This window comes from Haliotis rufescens, unplaced genomic scaffold, assembly GCF_023055435.1.
Source record: "Haliotis rufescens isolate VD_foot unplaced genomic scaffold, xgHalRufe1.0.p SCAF_115, whole genome shotgun sequence".
NCBI lineage: Eukaryota > Metazoa > Mollusca > Gastropoda > Lepetellida > Haliotidae > Haliotis > Haliotis rufescens.
The window spans coordinates 570,150-595,246 of record NW_025963797.1 but is presented as its reverse complement, the minus strand read 5'-3'; the positions used below and the strand labels follow the sequence as shown (position 1 = coordinate 595,246).

At 40.8% G+C, this 25,097-nt stretch overlaps 5 protein-coding genes across 5 annotated transcripts; all 5 read right to left on the bottom strand.

Moving 5' to 3' along the window:
- Positions 1 to 971: 971 nt before the first annotated feature.
- Positions 972 to 1,514, bottom strand: LOC124117622 (ankyrin repeat and SAM domain-containing protein 6-like). Its single transcript, XM_048393157.1, has one exon. It carries the CDS (start codon positions 1,512 to 1,514, stop codon positions 972 to 974), a length of 543 nt encoding a protein of 180 aa, XP_048249114.1.
- A 158-nt stretch (positions 1,515 to 1,672) lies between these two features.
- Positions 1,673 to 2,095, bottom strand: LOC125378186 (palmitoyltransferase AKR1-like). The gene has a single exon (XM_048393156.1). The coding sequence runs from the start codon at positions 2,093 to 2,095 to the stop codon at positions 1,673 to 1,675; it is 423 nt and encodes a 140-aa protein (XP_048249113.1).
- Positions 2,096 to 2,830: 735 nt separating this feature from the next.
- LOC124117613 lies at positions 2,831 to 10,373 on the bottom strand. Its single transcript, XM_048393138.1, has 4 exons — positions 9,887 to 10,373; positions 9,190 to 9,215; positions 7,777 to 7,821; positions 2,831 to 4,461 (listed from the first exon to the last, which is right to left on the bottom strand). Exons 1-4 carry the CDS (start codon positions 10,039 to 10,041, stop codon positions 4,169 to 4,171), a joined length of 519 nt encoding a protein of 172 aa, XP_048249095.1. The 5' UTR covers positions 10,042 to 10,373; the 3' UTR covers positions 2,831 to 4,168.
- A 2,811-nt stretch (positions 10,374 to 13,184) lies between these two features.
- On the bottom strand, positions 13,185 to 17,539 carry LOC125378172 (multiple epidermal growth factor-like domains protein 10). The gene is made up of 4 exons (XM_048393125.1): positions 17,480 to 17,539; positions 15,810 to 16,898; positions 15,265 to 15,376; positions 13,185 to 15,062 (listed from the first exon to the last, which is right to left on the bottom strand). Exons 1-4 carry the CDS (start codon positions 17,526 to 17,528, stop codon positions 14,108 to 14,110), a joined length of 2,205 nt encoding a protein of 734 aa, XP_048249082.1. The 5' UTR covers positions 17,529 to 17,539; the 3' UTR covers positions 13,185 to 14,107.
- Positions 17,540 to 22,597: 5,058 nt separating this feature from the next.
- Positions 22,598 to 24,004, bottom strand: LOC124126619. Its single transcript, XM_048393137.1, has 2 exons — positions 23,137 to 24,004; positions 22,598 to 22,805 (listed from the first exon to the last, which is right to left on the bottom strand). The coding sequence occupies exons 1-2, from the start codon at positions 23,668 to 23,670 to the stop codon at positions 22,746 to 22,748; spliced, it is 594 nt and encodes a 197-aa protein (XP_048249094.1). The 5' UTR covers positions 23,671 to 24,004; the 3' UTR covers positions 22,598 to 22,745.
- Between the last annotated feature and the right edge of the window lie 1,093 nt (positions 24,005 to 25,097).

Sequence of the window (25,097 nt, the reverse complement as noted above, 5' to 3'; positions counted from 1 at the left end):
AGAAGGGAAGGTGATGATAAAGCAACATAGAAATAAAATAGAACGTAATACAACCTGCAATTCTTAAACTGTCAATTAATAGCAAGAAATACGTCCTTGTTATGCACCGAAACAGGGTAAATGACCCTGCAAGGCTATCTAACCCCTAGGAGAAACATTTTAATTTATGACAACATTGACATGATATTGTCATTGCGAAAACATGTATCGACATCAAATATTACGCACAAAGGCAATACACGATTACACATTATGTTAGGCACAGAAAGTTTCTATACATGTCTTGGTATTCTTATTTGATTCTAGCACAGAAGCTATTTTTTCAGAATAACGGAATCTGATACACCTGCTTCTGGTATACATCACATGGCTGTGTGGAGTGGAATGAACCCCATATCATAAAGACGACAAATAAAGATTATTTACACTGCATTGCTAACTATCCCATTACTGCATCATCCAGCAATACAGCTGCTTCTGTTATACATGTGCCATGTGTAATGTTTTTTGTAATATTATGTGTCATTGCAATTCAGATTAGGCTTCATAGTATATACAATATTTAGACTAATACATTAATTTATCCCAGCACAAGAAACAAAACAACGTTGAAGCTTTTTTTCCGGTATTGCATACACATAATGTTTATAGACGTAACTAGTCATAGACTATCGGTTTTACATAACTACTCATCTAAAAAAAACAGCCTTATCGCTGATGCATTCATTGCTGGTGTCCAGCCCTTGTCACAAAACACGGGAAGTATATTCGCATGTTTTGTTTCAAACATATTATACATATGTAATGCTTTTCACACAGGAACCCATGCACAATCCATATTGGTATGCATCCCAATATCATACAAAAATGATTTTTGAAAATATGTTTCTAGTTCAACACTATCAAAACACCTTCCCAGGTATGACTGTCGGGGGCAATACTACTTGAAAATAAGCTCCATCATGTATATCTCAAGACTTATCCAATCGGTACTTGACAATGTCGTCGTTGTTGCCACGACGAGCCAGGGAGGTGATATCTTCCCCTGTACTTGAGACTAGAGACAGATCCGCCTTGTGAGACACCAGCAACTGGAAGACATCTCCATGGCCACACACAGCTGCCATCATCACCGGTGTCCAGTCATAGCGACCTCGGACATTGATGTCATAGGATGGGAGCAGATACTCCACACACTGTCTGTTCCCTCCTCGACAGGCCAGATGTAGTAAGCTATCTCCAAATTGATCTTTCTGAACAAGGTCAGGACTTAGTTGTGAATATGTCTTTAGGTAGTCCACTTGTGATGTCACTAGTGACTTCATCAATTCATTCCATGGTGTGATGCTTTTCCCTGAATGTTCCTCTCGTCCTAACTCCTTGATGATCCCCCTGCATCCTCCCTGGAGGGCCAGAGTATACACACCATCTTCTGCCCTGTCTGCCAGTGTCACATCTGCTCCTAGGCCTTTAAGATATTGAAAAACAGCATAGTTTCCCTCCACAGCTGCCATTGCCAACGGTGTCCAACCAAAGTTATCTATCAGAATAGGACATGACATGCTTAACCATCTTCAAGTTTCCTGACTCACAAGCCAAATGGAGGAGACTATCTCCATCATTGTCCACCAGGTTGACGTCAGCACCATGGTCCACCAGGAAGTCAACTACATCAGTGTGACCTCCACACACAGCTAGCATCATTCTCTCCTCGTGTGTTGATGTCAAAGTCACCAGTAACATGTCTAACAATGTCAATGTTTCCACCTCTACTGGCTGCATGGAGTAAAGTATCATTGTCATCACCAGAGAGTGATGGGTTAGCTCCATTTAACAGGAGGAGATCAAATGTATCCTTATTCCCACTGGAGGCTCCTTTCATTACTGGTGTCCAACCCTTGTGCCCCCGACAGTTGATGTCACACATTGGCAGTAGATGTTCTACTAAGGCTTTATTTCCACCTTTGCAGGCAAGGTGAAGAATGTTGTCATTGCCGTCATCAGTCAGTGTGATGTCAGCTCCCTTTGACACAAGGAAGTCAAACACATTTTTCTTTCCACTCCAAGCTGCATTCATTAGTGGTGTCTGTCCCATTTTCCTCTTATGTTTATGTCATTCTTTGTCAGTACATATTCTACTAACGGCTTATTTCCTCCCAAACATGCCAGATGAAGAATGCTGTTATTGTCGTCATCAGTCAGTGTGATGTCAGCTCCCTTTGACACAAGGAAGTCAAACACATCTTTCCTCCACTCAAAGCTGCAGTCATTAGTGGTGACTGTCCCATTTCTCCTCTTATGTTTATGTCAGTCTTTGTCAGTAGATATTCTACTAACGGCTTATTTCCTCCTTCGCATGCCTGATGAAGAATGTTGTTATTATCGTCATCTGTCAATGTGATGTCAGCTCCCTTTGACATAAGGAAGTCAAACACATCTTTCTTTCCACTCCAAGCTGCCTTCATTAGTGGTGTCCGTCCCATACTTCCTCTTATGTTTATGTCAGTGTTTTTCAGTAGATATTCTACTAAGGGGTTATTTCCTCCCCGACATGCCAGATGAAGAATGTTGTTATTGTCGTCATCAGTCATTGTGATGTCAACTCCCTTTGACACAAGGAAGTCAAACACATTTTTCTGTCCTCTCGAAGCTGCATTCATTAGTGGTCTGTGTCCCATATTTCCTCTTATGTTTATGTCAGTCTTTGGCAGTAGAAATTCTACTAAGGGCTTATTTCCTCCCTGACATGCCAGATGAAGAATGTTGTTATTGTCGTCATCAGTCAGTGTGATGTCAGCTCCCTTTGACCCTTTGACACAAGTCAAACACATCTTTCCTTCCAATCAAAGCTGCAGTCATCAGTGGTGTCCATCCCATTTTTCCTCTGATGTTTATGTCATTATTTTGCAGTAGGTATTCTACTAATGACCTATGTATGCGTATGCATGCCAGGTGAAGACAGCTATTGTTCTCTTTATCGGCCAGTGTGATGTCAGCTCCCTCTGACACAATAATGTGAAAGACACCCTCCGGCCCCAGCATCACAGCTATCATTACTGGCGTCCAACCAGCTTCCTTAACTGTTGATGTCACAAAAAGGAAGGAGTTTACGTACAATGTACACATTTCCCGAATAACAGGCATAATGAAATACGTTGTTACCATGTTCATATGTCACTGAAGTCAGGAAGGGTTTGACTGCAGCAAGGACCTTATCCACTATATCATGTCTTTCCAATATAGGGTGCATGATAGACATCCGATAGTCCCCCTCCCTCACAGCCCCTGCCAGTCTTGAAGCAATGATGTCATTGTAGGCATCTGATACATAGATCACATGCCTATCCTCATCAGTCTCGCATGCAGGTACTGTTTGGGCCTGAACACGTTCGTACAGGAATTGTATGCTGCAGTGTCGTAATACAAAAGCACAATTGATTTTGCAATAGACAAAGGCACAGGCATCATAGATTGCTGGGTGTGAAATAATGGTGATGTCTGCTTTGGTAAAAAATGTACCGAAAAATCCCTTCACGCAACTGATAATCTCTGCACTGTCAACACCACTAACTACACTTGAGACTGTGGAGAGATGTTTCTCAAGCGTTTGGCTGCCTGATTCCAAATGGCAAAGGTTCAGGTTACCTTCACAAAGCAACATAAGGATCAGTGCTGATGACTTGTTATTCACCTTTTTTTAGCAGAGATTCCAGTTCTGCCCTGAGAGGCGTCTTAAAAAAAAATCTTCATATTGATCATGTGATTTTGGAAAACTGAAGAACAGTTTGCATGTGAGCGGGAAGCAAAACAGTTGATCCTTAATGCCACACATTTTGTCTAAATCAAAATAACTACTGTTACTGTTATAAGTTTTATGTTTTATAAACATCTGTTTCTTTTCTTCGACTGTGTAGCGACTCTCAGACCGTGTAAGGTCAATGACTGAATCTCCTTTGAAAAACACACACTCATTTTCTCCCAAGTGTATTTTTCCCAGGTCAAGATTGTATGATTTTGTGGTAAATATGACACGAACGTTTCCCATGTCTTTTTCTCTGTGATTTGAATGAGAGTCAAGTTTTCCATTAGATTGGAATGATTTAGAAAAGTTAGATGCCACCTGCTCAAAGTAAGAGTTGAGAATATCTAAAATCCGTCTGAGGTGAGGTCAATCGGTTGATATTTCTACTGTTCCAAATATGTCATCAAATATGAAACACAGAAATTTACCTTGTATTTCACTACATAACTCGAATTCTGAAATGTTGTGGACAAAATATAGTTCATACCCTTTCTTCTGGTATTCTGACCCCAACATCAGCGCCATTGACGTCTTTCCGTCCCCTGAAGCACCAGATATTGTCACATGTCTAAAGTTCCCTAAACGTTCCTTGACTTTATGGTAGATAGCAGTCTCTTCAAATAATTCTTCTGTCTTCTGAATCTCCCACTCCAGCATACCTGGAAGACAACATGGAGACATTCAGAAAACAAAACAGATAGACAAAGTAATCATAATCTGCAAGGTCCACTCAACCCATAGGTGAATAATCTACTCCCGATCGACACTACTGTTTTTCACACAACAACAGAGAGGCATAGAAGCATAGAAGACAGTAATTACCACTAATTGTATAACAGATAAACAATATGCTGGTTCCTATGAAATCACACAGTCAACGTAAATCGTCTCGCGGGTTTCCTTCACGGCTCACCTTCGCTGAACAGAGTGTGAAGCTGAATTTCCGTTTGATACAACTGTAACTCGGTGATGTCTGTGTATTTAAATGCTATTTCGACACGATTTTAGAATCGGCATCGAATATTTCTTCTAATCAATATTGGAGGAAGATGCGCACTTTATTTCCAGGGGGCACTTTGAAAGAACATTCTATGCTCGAATCATCAGCTACTAATGTTGTAATCATACGCCACATTTTAACAACTTAGAGAATATGTAAAGTTTAAATGAGTTACAAATAAATTACTTCATTCGTACCCGTTAGATACCGTTTATATTACAACACATATATGTCATATGCACAACACTGTCATTGCGTCACGTTAGCGCGTTGCAATGACACTGGTAACATTAACAATAACACAATACATACCAATATTAATCATACACATTGCTTTACCTCCTTAATGGTAGACACAAGGTTGCACTAATTATTTTCGTCATTAGCTTTACGATTTACTCTACATAGCGTCAGCTGCATTCATTTTAAAGAACAAAAACTGACTATTTAAGATATCGAATTCCCAATCTTTCTGAGTATCTGTCGATGTGAGCGCTAAGGGAGACGCGCCTTGTTTTGGGGTCCTTTTTGGCCGTCCAAGACAGGAGTAATGCTGTGCGGCGTCACGCAATAAATACCAACATTTTGACGCAAATTGTGTGAATACGAGGGTACTACCGGTAGGGCAAGGACGTGCTCACCTTCTCCCGAACACCTTGTGTTGTCACTGATTTCCACGAGGGGCGTTCAATAAGTTCAATAAGTTTTGCAACTTGCAAAACGTATTGAACGTCCGTCAAATATGAAGCCTACCTCTATCCATGACATATATATATATACTCATCTTTCCTTTGATTATTAATGTGGGAAAGCACATTATATCCTGAAGAAAACAAATTAGAACATGATTCATGTCAAATCTCATCTGAAACGGTACATTGGTTTTATCACATTTTTGCTTCGATGTTTTATATAGTACCGTTGGAATTCACATTTCAATGGCAACAAGAATAAGCGTAAAACAACACATACAGTATACGCCAAACCACACCACACTACTGCACAACATAAGTATATCACTATGGTAATATAATTATTCGAATTTTAGCGAATTACATACATGTATATATAACATTTTATTAAACAAAAACTTAAGAAAGAAATAACTTGTGTTGAAGAATTATGTTATGCTACAGGAATGAATATCGATCTTGAAACAAGAAGGGGCAGACTATTTAGACATTATGAAAAATTATATTTTAAAGGAGAACACATAGAAACTGTGAATAACTAGACATATCTTAGCACTTTGTTGCACTCCCAAACTCTCATGGTCAAAATATACAATTATGTTTAGCAGTACAGGCTACCAAAGCATTATTATCAATCAATTGATTGAATCAAAACCTTGGTCATATAACCAGTGATGAAAGGTTTACTTTATTTCTGAGCATTTAAACATCATATGTTACATAAATAGGTCAAGAGATTGGTGATATCAAATTGTTTTTGAGTATTTCAAACAAAGAGTTCATGACTGTCTCTCCCAAATTTGGCACCTATCCCTGAACACTTCATAAATGTCAATACTACTCGCAATACAAGTCCTCACTCAGTGTAAAGGGAGATATTTATATGAACTCCCGCTTTATTATCAAATACGTATTTAAAGTATGAAATGTTACAACTTTACATCAACAATTGACACTGGACCCACGACCCCCCACCCCTGTGAGGACCATGCTAAGCTTTTGGTTTTGCATGTTTTTTTACGTTTGATGAACGCTCTGTTTTTATCAAAAGTTCCCCAAAACCTGTGGCTAGAAAATCATTTAATGTTCAAACGATTTAGATGGTCCTAGATAAATTTGAGGCTATGAAAGCATACGTTTGCGTTTTTGGCCAGATGCCTTGGATACTGATTGTGCTCTGTCTGTTAGTGTAATTTAAGATCAGATTTATTCAAGCACATTTTGCCATCGAACTATCCTCAATTGCGAAAACATTCCCAACTGAACCATGTTTTATGAACCGTTTCACTTTACCAAGTGCGGAGGAAGATGACTTCACCAATAGCCATCCTAAACACAAGGTATAAACATTCCCGGTTTTGTAACATTATATTGCTTTGAATATGTACATGTCCATTGCAGTACATTTTATAAAAAGGAAAATATGTGCATGCCGCAAACACGATGCCAAATTTCTCAGCATTCACGACTTAATGACATCCCTTTAAGCTTTGAAAGTGTTTGCCCAATGTAATGTAATTTACGAAAGTTCAATTCCTATATCAACCTCAAGAACAGAGGTATTAGCACTTCTGGTTTATCATTATGCCTTCTCTTTGGAAAAAAGGCATGACCATTGAATAAAGATTCAGATAAACCACAAAGAACTTTAACAGTTAGTATTCTCCTTCAGTCTCACATACTCAGATGTATCCACCTCAAGCAACATTGATCAAGTTTATCCCTCAAAACAATACACATATACTTCTGATTGATGCCAGCCTAACTAATAAGTTGACACACTGGCATCATCCTGCCCATTCTTAAAGTGTCCTTGAATGTAGGCGAGAATAAGCAACCACCAAATCATAAGTGTACACACGAGTTCACAAGTAACATGTTTTGTGTGACCCTAGCTGCTGCTACAGAACGTATGACACATATACCGTCATCATCATCTACGTCTCTACACCTACGGGGCGGTGGGGTAGCCTAGTGGTTAAAGCGTTCGCTCGTCAGGCCGAAGACCTGGGCTCGATTCCCGACATGGATACAATGTGTGAAGCCTATTTCTGGTGTCCCTCTCCGTGATATTCCTTGAATATTGCTAAAACGGCATAAAACCACACTCACTCACTCACTCACTCTCAATACAACTACAGTGCTTAAGGCATTAGGCATTGACAAGGTGAAAGTCAAGTAAATTTCTATTGGTGTTAGTTTATTTTCACAATGTTACGGAATATGTAAGAATATATACAACGTCATTGTTACAACATCAATACGTTGTTATGGTTACCTACTTGGCAGTAAAGGCACGCCTTCAGGATTTTCAGGGTCAGTACCAGCTGGAAAAAAAAGAAAAAAAGAAAAATCACATAAGGGCATAGCGTGCGACCATATTATTAGGAAGTTAATTAAAAATACATTTTTAGATTTAACTTAACTTTTTTTGGTTATTCAGTAGAATTAAAAATGGTTTCCAGATGGTGCTGATTCAGTGGGTAAGCTTATCAATATAACATAAATTGACAATGGTAGAGAATAATCCACCTAGATTTTCTGCAAAAACAGATTCAATTTGGTTTAAAGGGCAAATAACAGATGAAATTGTGTGAATGGACAACTGAAAATCAGTGATGACACCAGATGTTCGCAAAAAGGGTTTGGATGTCCTGCTCTACCGGTAGAACCCGTCATTCATATAAATTGTTTGTATTTCCTGACGCAACACAGCAATACCCCTGCCATGCGACGTCAGCCTGTAAACAGTGACACAGAGTACCATTCCGGTATTTTTTACTGAAAGGTCAAATTTGGTGACGTCCCAATTATGAAACATAGAGATATGTCAATAGGATCAATTCAACTGGATCATAGTGTTTTTGCATTAAGTAAACGTGTTAATATATTGATTCGGACAGATATTCATGATTTATGTGTGATGGTCTTTGTCAATGTTTTTTTTAAGAAGTGACTGACTCTAAGGACGATGGTTTTCCACGGGGCTATATGATGTTGGTATGTACATAATTGAGACTGGAACAGACAATCTAGTGACTGACAACATGAGCATATATCTCTGCAAATGAGGAACGACGGTATGCACCTTCTAAGGCAGCGATGCTGATCACCGTTACGACAAACATGTGTTGCTGAGGACTAATTATAACCCGGACCTTATGACAGTAGTAGGTTACAACGAGGAACGAAGAGATACAACTATCATCAACCGCCAACCCGACCCTACTCTGTACATCAGCCACTCAAGGAGATAACAGAAATGCATCCTGCTAACTATGATTGTTGTTGTGTTGCATAAAACCAGCCTCCATCCATCATTGTGGGACAATGACATACTGAGTACAGTTCTAGAGTTGTAAATATACATGTATGTGCTAGATGTAAGTTTAGGCCTACTGTTGCCATCGTGAACAAAATCGACCAAAGACACACAACAACCCACAAGCATAATATCCTACTAAAACAGGCTCACTTAAAGCAGGCCACCGTACGAGTCCAACTACTAATATATTTCTGAGTCAATTTCAAATAGTGCTGATGCCTTGTGTTTGCGAAAGGTTTTGGGATCAGTTTCCCAGAGGGCGGGATGCGGAGCTTGGAATCAGAATGGTGGTGTTTCCCAGGGTCAATTACCCAGTGGCAGTTACAATGTGTGAAGATATCTAACCCTCTAATGCAATTTGCTACAATACCTTTTGGCCTCCTGGTTGACTTTCTTCTGCAATTAATAAGAACCTATCATTAGTTCTGAGAGTAATTTGATAGACACAATCATGGTCACCAAGTGGGTAACAAGTACACTATACGTCCACTGATGTAAAGGTCACAAGCAGTAAGTTTATTGTAAGGAATCACGACTGTCCCATCCACCTTTCCACAAACTCGAATTGTTTTACCATCTCGTGACATTGAGGTTATTCAGACGTTTATTGTAAGAGATGTAAAGTTAAACCTATTATGGGAACAGCTCTTTAGGAGAAAAAAAACAAGAACAGCAATTAGACATCGCTGGCAAGATGTCATTCATGTCCACTTTACTAAGGAACAATTGTTGTCATACGTATGGCGTTGTTCAGATTTTCACTTCTGGCATCGAGTACGGGGTAATTCTAAATGATAACCTGTTTTGCAAAATGTATTAGAACTGAGTACATGTATTAGAACCCACCGTCACCATTCTCGACAGTAACAATAACATTTCATCATGACTAGTCTTTTCACTGCAACAAAAACATAACTTGCATTTCTATTTTTACACCCTTGTCTCAGTTCTATTAAAGAGTCATCTTCTTTTAAACCATGTAGGCTTTGTGTAAGAGTACACAGAAAGAATCTTAGAAATGCAAGTCACGCTTTCAAAAAGATTATATGAAATGTTGTTTAACTTACCTGTTGTCTCCCTGGCGTCGACATGTTATGACGACGGTTACGGCGATGATAACACTAATTGCCACAAGGGAGATTGTAATGATCACTGCGACGTGTGCCGTTGACTGTTCTGTTGTTTCATCTGTTTTGACCTTGATGTCTGTCGAAATAAACATTGCCTATGGACAACTGTTCAATTGAGTCATCTTTTTTATATCGTTTCTATGATAAATGGAGGTGTTACTTGTAGTATGTTCTTAATGCCAAATTCCAATGTTGTTACAAAGTTTTGTGAGGTAAAAATATATGTAAAATTATGAATATGTTACTTAATGTATGTGTTCGTTTAAATAGGTAGATGATATGTACTAGTGGTTAACAAATATGTAACATTAAAACCACTGTTAAACTTTTGTTTTTGTTACATAATACAAACTGATTGTGTATTGATGCACTGAAATGAGTACTCATTAAGGAATATACCACATCCATTTGGGATCAAATGTGTGATAAGACCTAATACGGTAGGAGTATTGCGGAGTGAGGCGTTATACAAAAACAAAAACAAAAACAAATGAGATAATAAATAATTGTGACTTTAGAGAGAAAATTAAACCAAAAACATATTTCTAATACGACGGGTGTTTTTGAATTTACATCTTATTTTTGCAAAATGCAATGCCCAACAATTGTTTGCACTGAGGAATCATTGCATGACAATCAGGATTTCTATTGTGCCATCCCTCAACTGAAGTAACAATGTGAAACCGGTTAGCATCCCACACTTTCAGGGATCTCACAGAAATCCCCTATTTGGTTTCCACTGCATACCCTTGTGCACCGTCCATTCCCATGATTGCAGACGTTGTCCAGACAGTTCTTGCCGCAGTCTTGGTCACATTGAGTAGCATACCATCCAGTGATGCAGCCATCGGAGCACTCTCCAGTTCCCTTGTTACAGTGTGTGAGGTTCCTCTGTAGGTTACCTTGGCAGTTTTTGGAGCAGCGTTTGTCACAATTATCCCCATATTTGCCAAACTCGCATGCTGCGACTGCATGAATCAGAAATGCTGAAAATGTGACAAAATAAAGATGAATGAAAGAAAGGAAGAAACCCAGAAGAAACGCACATCAAGTAGTGACACTGTGTAAACGTGCAAACGTTGTGTAATTATTCAGATATATATGCTTACATTCAGATAACCACTTCGTGCATCTATCACTGACCGTGCCATTGATTAATGTTTGTTCTTATCGCATCCTTACAACAAATTGTTTATGCACATGTATTGTGTATGTTGCTATAAATTTAAACGTGGCTTCATATACTAAAACGACTGTGATAAATAACACAAGCTTGTGTTTTCATTTTATTGAATGTAAAATATTTACTGCAAATCTTAAATAACAGAATATCGACCATATTTATTGCCATGTCGGTATTTATAGTACAGGGTGATACAGTTATAATATTTACTGTTGAATGTTTTGTCATAGTTAGGTGATGGTTCTATGGACCATATTCATAATTGGTCATTTGGTTTTCTTGAATTACACCTTCTCTTTCACGTTACTGTACGAATTTCGCGGTAACCGAGTCATTAATTTGCTGCTCATGTTGTCAATGCATCATACTGAAGCATACCTTTGTGCTGAAAGGATGTACTCACTGAAATAGAGAACTCTGCTTCGCCTCAGCATGGCTTGAAGAGTTATCTACTTGTTCATATGAAGCCTGCTTGGAAGAGAACAATCCTGTATGTATTCACCACGTATTCACTTTTCATCAGATACACTGATAAGCTATTCGTTGAACACAATACTTTGAGGTGCTCGTCTAGATCTCTCCCTTTGTTCTCACAAGTGTTCTTCCATAAACTGACAAGGTCAAGCTATGTTACCTGTAGATTTATCCACTCTAAAGGTAACATTTGAAACCTCGCTCTGCTGTTCAGTTCAAAATATATTTCAAATGCATATGTATGCACTCTATGTACATATGTTTGTACATATGAAGATTTAGTTTTATTCATTTCAACTTAAGATCGTTTATTATAATTTTCCGATAGTCAAGGAGTGCTTTAATAACTTGTGGCGATTTCGTACTTTTGAAAATATGTTACAACCTGGAACAAATCGTGAGTAAACAATATTTTAGAGTCGATTCGTCTTTATATCAAGTATTTCATCACCTTCGTGCTCAAAAACGGATACGTTTTCCTCAGTCAACCCCGCTACTCACCGCAGACATCAGCAGCTCCCAAACACAACCCCGGATCTGTCCACCTACCTGTACACTCAATACCTCCCCTACAGCCCAGGCAGTCTTATTTCCCGGGAAAACAGCATGAGTGTAGCCTACTCTGGGTTAGGGGACAGGGCTAGCTTCAGTCAGGTAGAAATATAGTTTACTGTCAGACATAATCTGAATCAATGCTCCAACCTGTGCTTTTTTTTTATTCATCAAATTGCTGACTACCTTCCACCCCTCTGGGCCATTCTACCCACACCTAAGGAATGACTTGGCCTAGATTATGCTACATATATGTGGGGTGTCAACTTGAAGTGTATACAATGCTATATAATCAGTCACGTGGCATGACTCTCCACCAGTGGCAGATAAAGATCCCTGAAACCACTTACGTGAAGCTGTAGTTGGAATCGCGAATATCTACACGTGCATCAACGTGCACTGAATATGTTTTATGCTGACGGGACATTCATGAAGTCAAAGAGAAGGGCACAGTCACACATTCACAACATTCATACTACTGTGTCCGTGTACTATGCAAGTACTTGTGATCAACATGGCTTCTCATACCGACGGACAACCTCCGGGGTCTAGTGGTAGAGCGTCCGCCCGGAGAACGGAAGGTTCGAGGTTCTCATACCAAAGTTTCCAAATGTAACTCATAAAACACATACTTTCGTGTCAGTTGTTAGCAATTTGGTCATCAGATAACAAGTGAATGTTTATTCACGGCGGCCTGTAATTACTCGATTCTGCTCCTGGTATATAAGTGGTTGATATCATGAACACATACGTCAGTGGTTGTTAGCATGAGCATCTTCAGAGACGCCAATGTCTGCAGGTTAGACAAGTATTATTTGGTAGGCTTAGATCACTGTTAATTTTAAAGACGTCTCCCGTTGCGAGTTCAGACCAATCGCATTGGCACAGTAGTTGACTGCTCCGGATCATGTATCGCAAGTGTTTTCATTATCTGAGTAAGTGTCGTTAGAATAATGCTTAGGGCAACCGACTCGTGTAGTACATAGTGTTATTTATACTAGTTGTGACATAAAGTTAAACTTTGCATAAAACTGAAGTCCCTGTTTGTTGCTTGAAGGTGCACAGCAGTACCCCTACCGTGCGACCTGTGAACAATGGAGTCTTGATCGGGTAATCGAGCAATCTTGAATCAGCCATTACAATTTCACATATGTACATTTTATTTACAAGAAGACATAACTTCAAAAGGAATCGATACACACATTAATTAGATGGTACATATCTGAGTAATGTATAACACAAAATGTAGAGTGAGTTGATATCAAAATATACAGGGTGAGTGTTAAAATACAGTACATTTGTTGGGTAATTCCCAGAGTAATATATAAAGGAATTTATAAGGCAATATATAGAGTCATATTTGGGGCAAACATGGGAGAATTCATGTAGTAATACATAAAATTAGATAATTGTATACAGTTTTAAAGCATAGCATAATACACAGCATAACATATACAGTGAAGGTTAGATTATGTATAAGGTGTAATTGGCCATAATATTAAACCAGGCAATGGTGAAGTCATATTATAGGGAGATACTTTGTGTACTATGTAGAAAGTCGAGAAATCGAAAAGCATATGCAAGGCTTCTTTTTGGTGAAACCTAAACGCCCAAATACACTTGCTTTGTTGCACATATACCAGAAAACGTCACTTTGTAGCTTTAAGGGTGGTTATCAAATTGTACACTTCCGGGAAAAACTGTTTGACTCTCCAAACAGTTTAATAAAAACGAATAAACCCTTTCAATCGTCCTGATAAATATCTGCCGAAAATCCAGTTGATGATATCAAACGACTTCGTCATGAGCAAGTGTTTATGAATCACTATATCACAATAGTGATGCTACGAGGTGTATGATCAAAATAGGGAGGTGAAGTGAGCTGAATATCAGATTTGAATTACAGACAAAGTACATAACAGACTTAAAGTTACAAAATACAAATGTATTTATTTATGAACGGGTGATATATAGCTCACAACTGTCTTGGGATCATTAACAAAAACATCACGCAAGAGTCGGGTGTAGGCCTGAGCATCACTTGCAGAACTGTGGGACGAATCAGAATCTGCCATGGCCCGTGACATATGCGTGTAGGAACGGACATCTCCGGCAGAACTCTGGGATGATTCGCCGTCTGAAACATTCTGTGGCATATGAGTGGAGGACTGGTTATCTCCGGCAGAACGCTGGGTTGCACCACTGTCTGCAACATCCTGTGATATATAAGTGGAGGGCTGGATATCTCCGGCAGAACGCTGGGTTGCACCACTGCCTGCAACATCCTGTGATATATGAGTGGAGGGCTGGTTATCTCCGGCAGAACGCTGGGTTGCACCACTGTCTGCAACATCCTGTGATATATGAGTGTAGGACTGTGTGTCTCCAGCAGAACTCTGGGATGATTCGCCGTCTGAAACATCCTGTGATATATGAGTGGAGGGCTGGTTCTCTCCGGCAGAACGCTGGATTACACCACTGCCTGTAACATCCTGTGATATATGAGTGTAGGACTGTGTGTCTCCAGCAGAACTCTGGGTTGCACCACTGCCTGCAACATCCTGTGATATATGAGTGTATGACTGTGTGTCTCCAACAGAACTCTGGGTTGCACCACTGCCTGCAACATCCTGTGATATATGAGTGTAGGACTGTGTGTCTCCAACAGAACTCTCGGAAGCATCACTGTATGTTCCACCACCTGTTGTAGAAAAACATTCTGCCAACACTGGCATGGAGAGTATTTGCCCACGTTCCTCTTGCTTCATAGCTGGTGGCACACAGGATGTGCCTATATCTTCATCTCTGATCTGCCAATAATTGTTGATAGCCTGGTATTCTACATAATATATATCACCCTGAACGCCTTCGTCATTGGGTTGAACAGTTGCCGATTGTTGAGCTCTGAATAATAAAGAGGAATATTAGATGGCAACAGAAGCTGCGAAGTGCCTTCACAAAATTGAGTGAACTGGCATATTGATTCAAGTGTGAAGAGTACATTTCAATAAGTGTCAGGTTTTGTCTGAATTACAGTAAAGATAATTGCGAATCATTAGCCAGCTATTGCAAGAGATATGGCACTATCTACTTTTGATGTAGGTACCTTTTAGTTCTCCAACGTTTGATGGAACACAGGCATGCTAGCATCACAATCACAATGACCACAGCTGTAAGCCCAGTCCACAGTCCGAATGCCGTGTTCATCCCATTCTCATCTGGAAAGCCAATATTTGACAATGATGGTTTTAAATCTTGTCTGTGCAATGTGTTTCATAATATAGTATTACAATTGTAAGTATCGAGACTATGACAGATACACAAATATATTTTGTTTTAAATGTATAGGCAGAAAATGGCAGTTTCATGGAAATAGGTAGCACCCCTTAACGTTAAAGAGGTTCCATCTTTTTTATCGCCTTTTGGTACGACGCGTCCAGGAATGGAAGTCCGGACCTACCACTCTCTGGGCGGACACTCTACCACTAGACCATGTAGGGGGTTCATTTACAAAAGGAAATATAAACGACCTTGATCTGAGTGGCATAACCGCAAAACATGATGCATTGCCAATAATCTACATACTATGAATCATCATTTGAATTTCAGTTATGATGCACATCGATGTGCTTTCCCTTGATATTCACTCACCCTGACATGATTGGCAGTCGTCCACAGTGCAGTTGTTCCTGCAGATAGGTGTGCATTTGTGTCCGGTAGTGTTGCAGCCTTTGAAACACATTCCTGTCATCTGGTCACACTCTCCATCAAGGCAGAATTCACACGTGTTGTTACACGATTGTCCATAGAATCCACTAGTACATCCATGAACACAAGTTCCATGGCTTGTATGACATGTGTGGTTGATACAGTTGTCAGGGCATGGTATACAGTTTCTTCCAAAATGATGAGATGCACACCCATCTACACAGTCGCCTGTATCTTTGCATCTCCCATTCCTACAGTTAACATTACACTGTGAGGAGCAGTGTGGCCCAAACCAGCCATCTACACACCCATCTACACAGTCGCCTGCATCGTTGCATCTCCCATTCCTACAGTTAATATTACAACATGAGGAGCACTGTGGCCCAAACCAGCCATCTACACATCCATGACGACAATCACCACTGTACTGATTGCATTCCACTGTGTCATTAAGTACAGGTCGTGTGTCTGCAGTGCTATTGTCCAGCATCACTGGACTATATCCACAGTTTGTACTGCATTCCTTCTCACAGGCAGCACCATAAAAGCCACGTATACAGCCATGCAGACATCCGAATTGACACGTGTCCCTACAGTGTTCACATAAATACTCGCAAATCGTCCCAAAATATTGTGGAAAACACTCCTCACACATCCCTGTATAACCATTGCACGTCTTACATCTTCTTGAACATCGTTTACAGTCAGATCCATAGTAGGAACCACTGCATCCTGATACACAGGTTGAACTAAGCTGGCAGTATCCTCCATCACAACCGCCAACACAAGCTGTACAGTTACCTGCTGGACTGTCACATGGTATGGTGCACCTCTCGCCCTGATAACCTAGGATACAACCTTCTGTGCATACTTCTGTGCCACCGCTCAAGGATTTACATTTCTTATTTTTACAGTTGCTGTTACAAGGAGTCTTACATTTCAGGTCGAAATAACCACTGTCACACTCGGTCAGACAACTGCCAGTGTCGCTGTCACAGTCTCGGCAGTGTTGGTCTTCACTGCAAATGGCAGCTGGAAATCATACAAAGAATACATCAGAAAATTAAGACAGGTACCAAGGATCTGAATCTCTACCAAGTCAACCCTAGAAGGACAACACATATATAGCTGGCCTGGATATGTTCACTGTTTTAAAAACTATATATAAACACAAAAAAATAGCATAGTTAGAACAAGTCTCAAAGAGGTATGATTTTTAACTATTTAACTAATACAGCCTCCGTGGGCTAGTGGTAGAGCGTCTGCCCGGAGAGCTGAAGGTCCGAGGTTCGATTCCCGGCCGCGTCATACCAAAAGACGTTATAAGATGGTACTTGTTGTTACCCTGTCTGGCGCTCGGCATTAAGGGACTAAAACAAGAACTGGTCAGCTCGGAGTCAGTATACTGTGTCTGAGTGGGGTATTTATGTTAAACTGTGGCATGTCATCTAAGTCAGCTAGCACCATAATCGGCATCAGTCCGGAATAGTATAAGCAGTCACACAAACACACACCCGTACATGCACGTCGCTATATAAGTGCAATAATCTTGGATGCGACGTTAAACCCCATTTCACATCACCTCACTATTTAACTAATATCAGAATGTTTACCTGTAGACATGATCAGATAGGCAATGTGCACAACCACCAGAGTGGACATCTCCTACCTGTAATACAGAAGAAGTCATGTAATACAAGAACATACATCTGATACACACACTAATGTTACGATGCTAGTTAAAGAAGTAAGTCACCAACGTAATTCAACTCCCTTGTTCGATCAACTAAAGTGAGCGATAAGTTCATCAGCCGGCTGTATGAATCCAACGAAGTTGATTCGTGATGATCTAATTTATATAATGGCCTTTTTCCTCATTACACGGAAAATAAAATTAGTTAACTGAAGGGCAAACAAAAATCCCATTTGTTTGAATGTCTGTAAAAGGAAACAAAAACAAATGTCCTTGGTAACATGAATGTGATTAATTAGGTCATCATCACACTACAAGCACGAATTAACACGTTTATTTTAGTTCAAAAGTGTTGTGATAGAGCGTTTTCATAGACATTTGTTATAAAGCTGAAATTGTTCCTGTTAATGTTTCTGCCGGGTGACCAAGAACGTTTTTGTCCGCGATCAGCTTTAATGCAACCTCCCACGCATCCCACCTTGATGTTGTCAACCGCATGATGACGTCATACGAGAATATCCACTGCTCCCCTAAAACAGCCTTGTCGATCTATTATCTGTCTGTTCATGTCGTCTCACACGTTTTCAATTCGATTCCTACCCTGTGAACATGCTGGACAAGGCAAGGCCTGCACATTGCTGCTGTTGAGGTTGTCCATGGCAGTTCATGCACTGCGTTGTTGTTTTCCAGAATTTCACCTGAGATCGTCAACGTGATACTTGCATTGCAACTGTCTGGACAAATTGATCTCTATATCCTTGAACATACAGATTCCAATTCACGAGGTGACAGGTTGATATAAATAAATGGTGGTTAGTTTGGACGATCTGGTCTAATAATATTATTATTATTATTATTATTATTATTATTATTATTAATTTGAGTGAATGATATTGAGTGTGTATTTCTTCATTTTGATCGATTATGTCTGAAATGTCACTAAAACTTGTAATTATTTGTAGTAACCGACATTACATTTTGTAAGATATATACTCTTAAAGTAAAAGAAACGCAAAGCCTAACGTGTGAGGTAAGAAAATACATTTATACGAGGAACTGTACAAGGTATTGAGCAAAAAATGTTGTGGACAGAACACTTGGTGATTGTAGACATCTCACTTATCGGTACATAGGAAAAGTCCAAGGTGAAGGTCAGCTACCATCAATAACGCACATGTCCCCCGTTGGAATCGATAGCAGCCTCACATCTGCTGCCCATGGAAGAGACGAGTATGAGAATCACATCCTGGGGAATGGTAGCCCACTCGGCCTGCAACGAAAAGGCCAACTGCTGCAAGGTCTGCGGTTGTGCTTGACGTCTGTGTAGCCGTCTATTTTGTTGATGGCGGGGATGGTTACTCTTGGTCGTCCCGATCTTGGCCGATCACGTGTTGACCCATGCTATTGAAACCTAATGGCATAGCATTGTGGTGGTGCTGGGCGCTCCGTTGAAAAAGCTGGCTACAGCTGACCAGGATTCCCCTGCCTGCAAACGGCCTATGACGTTGTTTCTTTTGGCCCTTTTAATAATGCACTGGGTGCGTTTTTCCGAATCGTACGTGTTTCCCGACTTATGGTTTCCATGTCCTAGTTGTGATCATTTTGATCCTGGAAATGTGTCACTGACACCATAACACATTAAATATTTTGCTTTTATGACCAACAATATCCACATTGCGTTTCTTTTTTTTAAAGAGTATTATATGATTAAAAATGCCCAGCAACAATGGCAGACAATTCAATAACGACCCGTGAAGATCTAGGGTAAAATTGGTCTTCAGCAACCCATGCTGGCGACTATGCTTGTGAAAGAGGCGACAAACGGGACCAGCTGGTCAGGCTCGCTGACATCTTTACACATGTCATCGTATCCCAATTGTCTGGATCGATGCTCATGATGTCAATCATCGGATTGTCTGACCTAGACTCGATTATTTACAGACAGCAGACATATAGCAGGAATATTGCTGAGTGTGGCGTTGAACAAACAAACAAACTATAAATGGTAACTTCCATGGTTTCAAACAAGAGTGGTTATTGCGATTTCGTACAGCTGATTGAACAATCAGAATCAAGTGTTTTCGATATTATAGAATATCATATCATCAACACCTCTCACGGACATTAAGGCTCATTTCGAAAGTACGATCTACATTTCTACTGGAGACAGATTTATTTGGGTGCGTCATACTCACACCATGTATAATAGACTGATACACTGACTACCAGCAAATGCTTCCTTCTGAAACCAGATCGAAACAAATGCATACAACTCGTGCATGCTTGTCATCTAGGTTTCAGGTTACGAATGTCGTGTGTGTCTGTCTGTTTTAGTTGTGATAACTGCAGTAGTCCTACTTTCTGTAACACGAGGCAGTCAGGGCATTGTTGACATTTTAGTGTTGGACCAAACAGGAAACAAACAACACGTGCCTTGATGTCAGCTTGACCTACCCAAATACACAAGTACAAGGTCAAACAGTGTCCTCGATCAATACAAAACTGACCTCCTGCTCATTGCCTTGGTGCACAGTAAGAGTGGCCTATTATGCAAAACGGGAGTTACCCGTGGAAATATGCATGGATAAGATTGAAAAAAATGTATAAATATTTAAACAATGAGCCAAGTGTAGTCTGTATTGTCCTGGATGATGGTTATGCATGGGCTAACACATGATACATTACAACGCCTTGTCATGTGTTTAGATCATATCACATTCAATTCTTTACCTGAAAAAAAACAGGAATTCGTCTAAGTTACGTTCACCTGCCGTATATCACGTCATGCCCGCTGACAAAGGAGAGTTGAGGTGAAATGTGGCTTACTGTTGCGTATCAAGATTGTAGCATTGATAAAGCGGTGTGTGTGTGAGAGAGTATGCGTGTGTGTGTGTGAGCGTTTGTATGTGTTTGTCTGTGGATGTGATTGTGTAACTGTCAGTGTGTGAGCATGTGTGCGTGGGTGTGTATGTCAGTGTGCACGTTTTTGCATGTGTGTTTGTGTGTGTGTTTATCTTTATGGGTGATTGTTTGTGAGTGAGCGTCCGTCTCGGTGTATGAGTGTGTGTGTGTGTGTGTGTGTGTGTGTGTGTATTTATATATGTGTGTGAGAGTGTTTGTGTATGTGTGTATGTGTGTCTGTCTGTGTGACAGATTATGCGTGTGTCTATATATGTGTGTGTGTTTATCTATCTGTGTGAATGTGTATGTGTGTGTGAGTATGTGTGTCAGTGTGTGTGTGTGTGAGAGAGATATTATGTATGTATGTGTATGTGTGTGTATATCTATGTATGTGAGTGTGCATGGGTGAGAGTGTGCATGAGAGTGTGTGTGCGTCTGTGTGTAGATGTGAGTGTGTGTATGTTTTTTTATCTGTGTTTGAGTATGTGTGTGTATGTGTGTGTGAGTGTTTTATTTTTCTCTGTGTGTGAGTATTAGTGTATGTGTGTGTGTCTGTGAGTGTGTATAAGTGTGTGTGTGTTTTTTCCCTGTGTGTGAGTATGTGTGTGCATGTGTGTATCAGTGGTTGGGTGTTTTTTTCTCTGTGTTTGAGTATGTGTGTGTGTGTGTGTTTGTGCATGTGAATGTGTATGTACGTGTGAGTGAGTGTGTTTTCATCTCAGTGTTTGAGTATGTGTGTGTGTGTATGTGTGTGAGTGGGTGCGTGTGTTTGTTTCTGTGTGTGAGAATATGTTTGTGAGTGGGTGTGTATGTGTGTGAGAGTTTGTGTGAGTGGGTGTGTATGCGTATGTACCTGTTTGTACTGGTCTGAAGCCGGATGTAAAGTGCTAGCTCACTGTGATTCCATGCTGAAGTTTAAGGGATACCAAACTCAGACTTAGTATACTGCAAGGCTACCAGTCCTTCTCTTATACGTTAGATAAGTAGCATCTATTAACGTCGTTAGATACAATGCGTAATGGTGTATCAGCTTAATGTGAGAGTCCAACCTAGATGGTAACAAGCACATGCAGTGTAAAATAGTGACAAGTGTAACGTTAGTCACAGTTATGGAACAGATTGGCTTAAATGCCCTGTCTCATCCATCAAACTGTGTTACATGAAATATACGTTGATATGTACAATATACTGTCCCTGAAAACCTGTTTGAGGTCACTGGTATCAAACATCTGTGTGAGATCAATCCGTGGCTGGCTACTCAATGGTGATGAGCTCAGGTCAGCTTATGACGGATTACTTTCCTGGTTGTAATTCATTGTTAAGTTTCTCGTGCTTCGGCCGAGTTCACCTACGTCTGTGGCAAAACTGTGTGGTGTGGCGTGTTTAATACTAAGTTTATTGTATAGAAAACAGTGACCGTAAAGATGTATTCTGCTGCAACGAATTCCCATTGAGATCAATATACGTAATGTTTACCTGTTAAGTAATTAACAGTTAATTAATAGTTAATTTATTGGTTGCATATTGGCGCACGTGTTGGGTAGCTTAACGTAAATAGTCCATCTACATTCATTAGCTTTATCAGGTATGTTAATGCAGTTTATATTGGCACTTGTAATCGACATGCACGTGTGTGTGTCTGCTGATACCAGTCCGGGCTTATGCTTGTTTAATAGTGATAGTCCACTGAGACGTGATGCCACAGTTTGAAATATATACCGCAGTCAGACACATTATACTGACTCTGAACGGACCAGTCCTTGTGTAAACCCCTTAATAGGGCAGTGTAAGACGAGTAAGAAACATATGTTGGTCTGACGCGGCCTGGAATCAAACCACCAACCCTCCACACTTACTAATGCAGGGCCATAACGCGTACCCTATCTTATAGTCTCGTGGTCTGGCGTGGCCTGGATTCGAACCACCAACCCTCCACACTTACTAATGCAGGTCTATAACGCCTACCATATATTATCGTCTTGTGGTCTGACGTGGCCAGCGGGTCGAATCACAAATTTCGAAGAAGACACCGAAGAAGAAGAAAAATAAGAAGAAGGCTGGTATGCACAAAATAATTATCAATACATTCTTTCCATTTGCATAGTGTAGTTGTATTTTGAAAACATATATCGTATGGCATGGCAGCACTTTCTTGCACAAAAATATCAAACGCACCAAAGGGCTGGTTCATCCCAGCCACCTGCTATGAACACATGAGCAATAATCAACCCATCTGTGTATACTGTGTCCTGTCAGATTGGCTCCCCGTCTAAGTGGCTTCCGTGTCATGCTGCTACAGCATTATCCATCTTCATTCTCAGCCTTGCTTGTGTATGAATCAGGATCTATACCGAACAAACGCAATTACAGTAACAAAAAAGAAGTTGTTAATCCATAAATTGTGTGTACAAAGTTGTGTCTGCTCAATGTTGATTTATTACGTTTGTGTCTCCTCAGTGTCATGTAATACTTTTGAGTTTTCCCAAGCCGCTATTAGTTTTTTTTAATTTTCATGGAAAGGTTCAGTATGGCTTAATGGTATCTAGCATTACGATGGATACATCAATTACTATTGCTGCTATATATTTATATTGCCTTCAAATTTACCACTTCTTCTTTCTACGGCACACGAATCGGAGGACTTATGATATTCTTTGCACCAGGATCTCAACTTGCCCGGATCCTGTCATAATACACATCCATCTCCCTGACATCCGCCTCCGCATCTCTCCTGTAACCCTTCCTCGTGTTGGCCGTGTACCAGGCTGATGACCAACACAGACTACGCAGGTCATTGGCAAGCTGGCTGGTCACCTCTTTGCTCCTGAACAGTTCCATGTGGAAATCCAACCATTTCTTCTTGTACAGCCTAGCATCCTTCTTCGTGCCAAACCTCTCACTGGCTGTGCTCCAAGCTGCTGCCCAGGCCATCTGCTCATACACAGAGCAGAATTCGTTGCTGAAGACACCGGAGCTGCAGAGACTGTCGTAGTGGCGACGAACCTTCGACTCGTCTCGCTGGGCGTCGGCCCTGTACCGCTTCATGGTGTTGGCTGCATGCCATGATGCATATTGTGCTATTTCCTCCATGTCCTCGGCTGCCATCGCCGGAATCCTGGACAGGGTTGCACAGTTGACACCTGGGTAGACAAATACAGGATGAACAACACTTAAAACATAATATTTTCTCATATACGACGTGACCTCCATTACCGGATGATTTATTTCACACACATTTCACATGGTCCAATATTTAGCTTCCTAAAAACTGCGGCTCTCACAGCTTCAGCAATTGCAACGATCCTTGTCTTCATTGCCACATTCATAGCGATATTGACTCTCATGGCAATAATGTCTATTTCACCAGCCCTCAATGAACATAAGAGCTCCCCTTCGTTTTGATTGGATGAAAGGATATGCTGGCAAGGGACATGTGGTGACATGGACATTATACCTGTAAATACCACCAGATACAGGGTGACATCAACTTCAGAATTCGGCCGAATCTTCACGTACAACAACTGCAGACAGTCTTAAATGTTTGCGAGGCGACAAAGTACCAGGTTTCAATATAGTGATACGTCAATTACGGGTCACTATACATGTATCAATGCAACACTATCTCAACGCATCTCCGCACAACATACCACTTGTGTCATGGTTGGGTGTCAAGGCCCTCTTCCTGGTTTTTGAAAGGGTATACATATTAATTAGTCTGATAAGTATGTCAACCTTACGTATATATCGCACCATATCGCACCATGCGTCATGGCGGGCTCTCGCTTGCTGGGTTGATGAGCGGTGTGGGTAATAGATAGACAGACTGGATGAGGTAGATTAAGAGTCACGACGGGCTCTCGCTTGCTGGGTTGATGAGCGGTGTGGGTAATAGATAGACAGACTGGATGAGGTAGATTAAGAGTCATGACGGGCTCTCGCTTGCTGGGTTGATGAGCGGAGTGGGTAATAGATAGACAGACTGGATGAGGTAGATTAAGAGTCATGACGGGCTCTCGCTTGCTGGGTTGACGAGCGGAGTGGGTAGTAGTTAGACAGACTGGAGGAGGTAGATTAAGATTCACGACGGGCCCTTGCTTGCTGGGTTGACGAGCGGAGTGGGTATTAGATAGACAGACTAGATGAGGTAGATTAAGAGTCATGACGGGCTCTCGCTTGCTGGGTTGATGAGCGGAGTGGGTAATAGATAGACAGACTGGATGAGGTAGATTAAGAGTCATGACGGGCTCTCGCTTGCTGGGTTGATGAGCGGAGTGGGTATTAGATAGACAGACTAGATGAGGTAGATTAAGAGTCATGACGGGCTCTCGCTTGCTGGGTTGACGAGCGGAGTGGGTATTAGATAGACAGACTGGATGAGGTAGATTAAGAGTCATGACGGGCTCTCGCTTGCTGGGTTGACGAGCGGAGTGGGTAGTAGATAGACAGACTGGATGAGGTAGATTAAGAGTCATGACGGGCTCTCGCTAGCTGGGTTGACGAGCGGAGTGGGTATTAGATAGACAGACTGGATGAGGTAGATTAAGAGTCATGACGGGCTCTCGCTTGCTGGGTTGACGAGCGGAGTGGGTAGTAGATAGACAGACTGGATGAGGTAGATTAAGAGTCATGACGGGCTC

Excerpts from the sequence above, each read along its gene's own strand:
- LOC124126619 (XM_048393137.1), bottom strand. The coding sequence starts at position 23,670 with ATGGAGGTCACGTCGTATATGAGAAAATATTATGTTTTAAGTGTTGTT. Across the intron at positions 22,806-23,136 it reads TGTATTATGACAGGATCCGG|ATCCTGATTCATACACAAGC; the intron begins GCAAGTTGAGAT and ends TGTTCGGTATAG.
- LOC125378172 (XM_048393125.1), bottom strand. The coding sequence starts at position 17,528 with ATGTCCACTCTGGTGGTTGTGCACATTGCCTATCTGATCATGTCTACA. Across the intron at positions 15,377-15,809 it reads CGACTGCCAATCATGTCAGG|ATGAGAATGGGATGAACACG; the intron begins GTGAGTGAATAT and ends TTGGCTTTCCAG. Across the intron at positions 15,063-15,264 it reads AAACGTTGGAGAACTAAAAG|AGCTCAACAATCGGCAACTG; the intron begins GTACCTACATCA and ends TTTATTATTCAG.
- LOC124117613 (XM_048393138.1), bottom strand. The coding sequence starts at position 10,041 with ATGTTTATTTCGACAGACATCAAGGTCAAAACAGATGAAACAACAGAA. Across the intron at positions 9,216-9,886 it reads CGACGCCAGGGAGACAACAG|AAGAAAGTCAACCAGGAGGC; the intron begins GTAAGTTAAACA and ends TATTAATTGCAG. Across the intron at positions 7,822-9,189 it reads GTCAACCAGGAGGCCAAAAG|CTGGTACTGACCCTGAAAAT; the intron begins GTATTGTAGCAA and ends TTTTTTTTCCAG.
- LOC125378186 (XM_048393156.1), bottom strand. The coding sequence starts at position 2,095 with ATGGGACAGACACCACTAATGAATGCAGCTTGGAGTGGAAAGAAAAAT.
- LOC124117622 (XM_048393157.1), bottom strand. The coding sequence starts at position 1,514 with ATGGCAGCTGTGGAGGGAAACTATGCTGTTTTTCAATATCTTAAAGGC.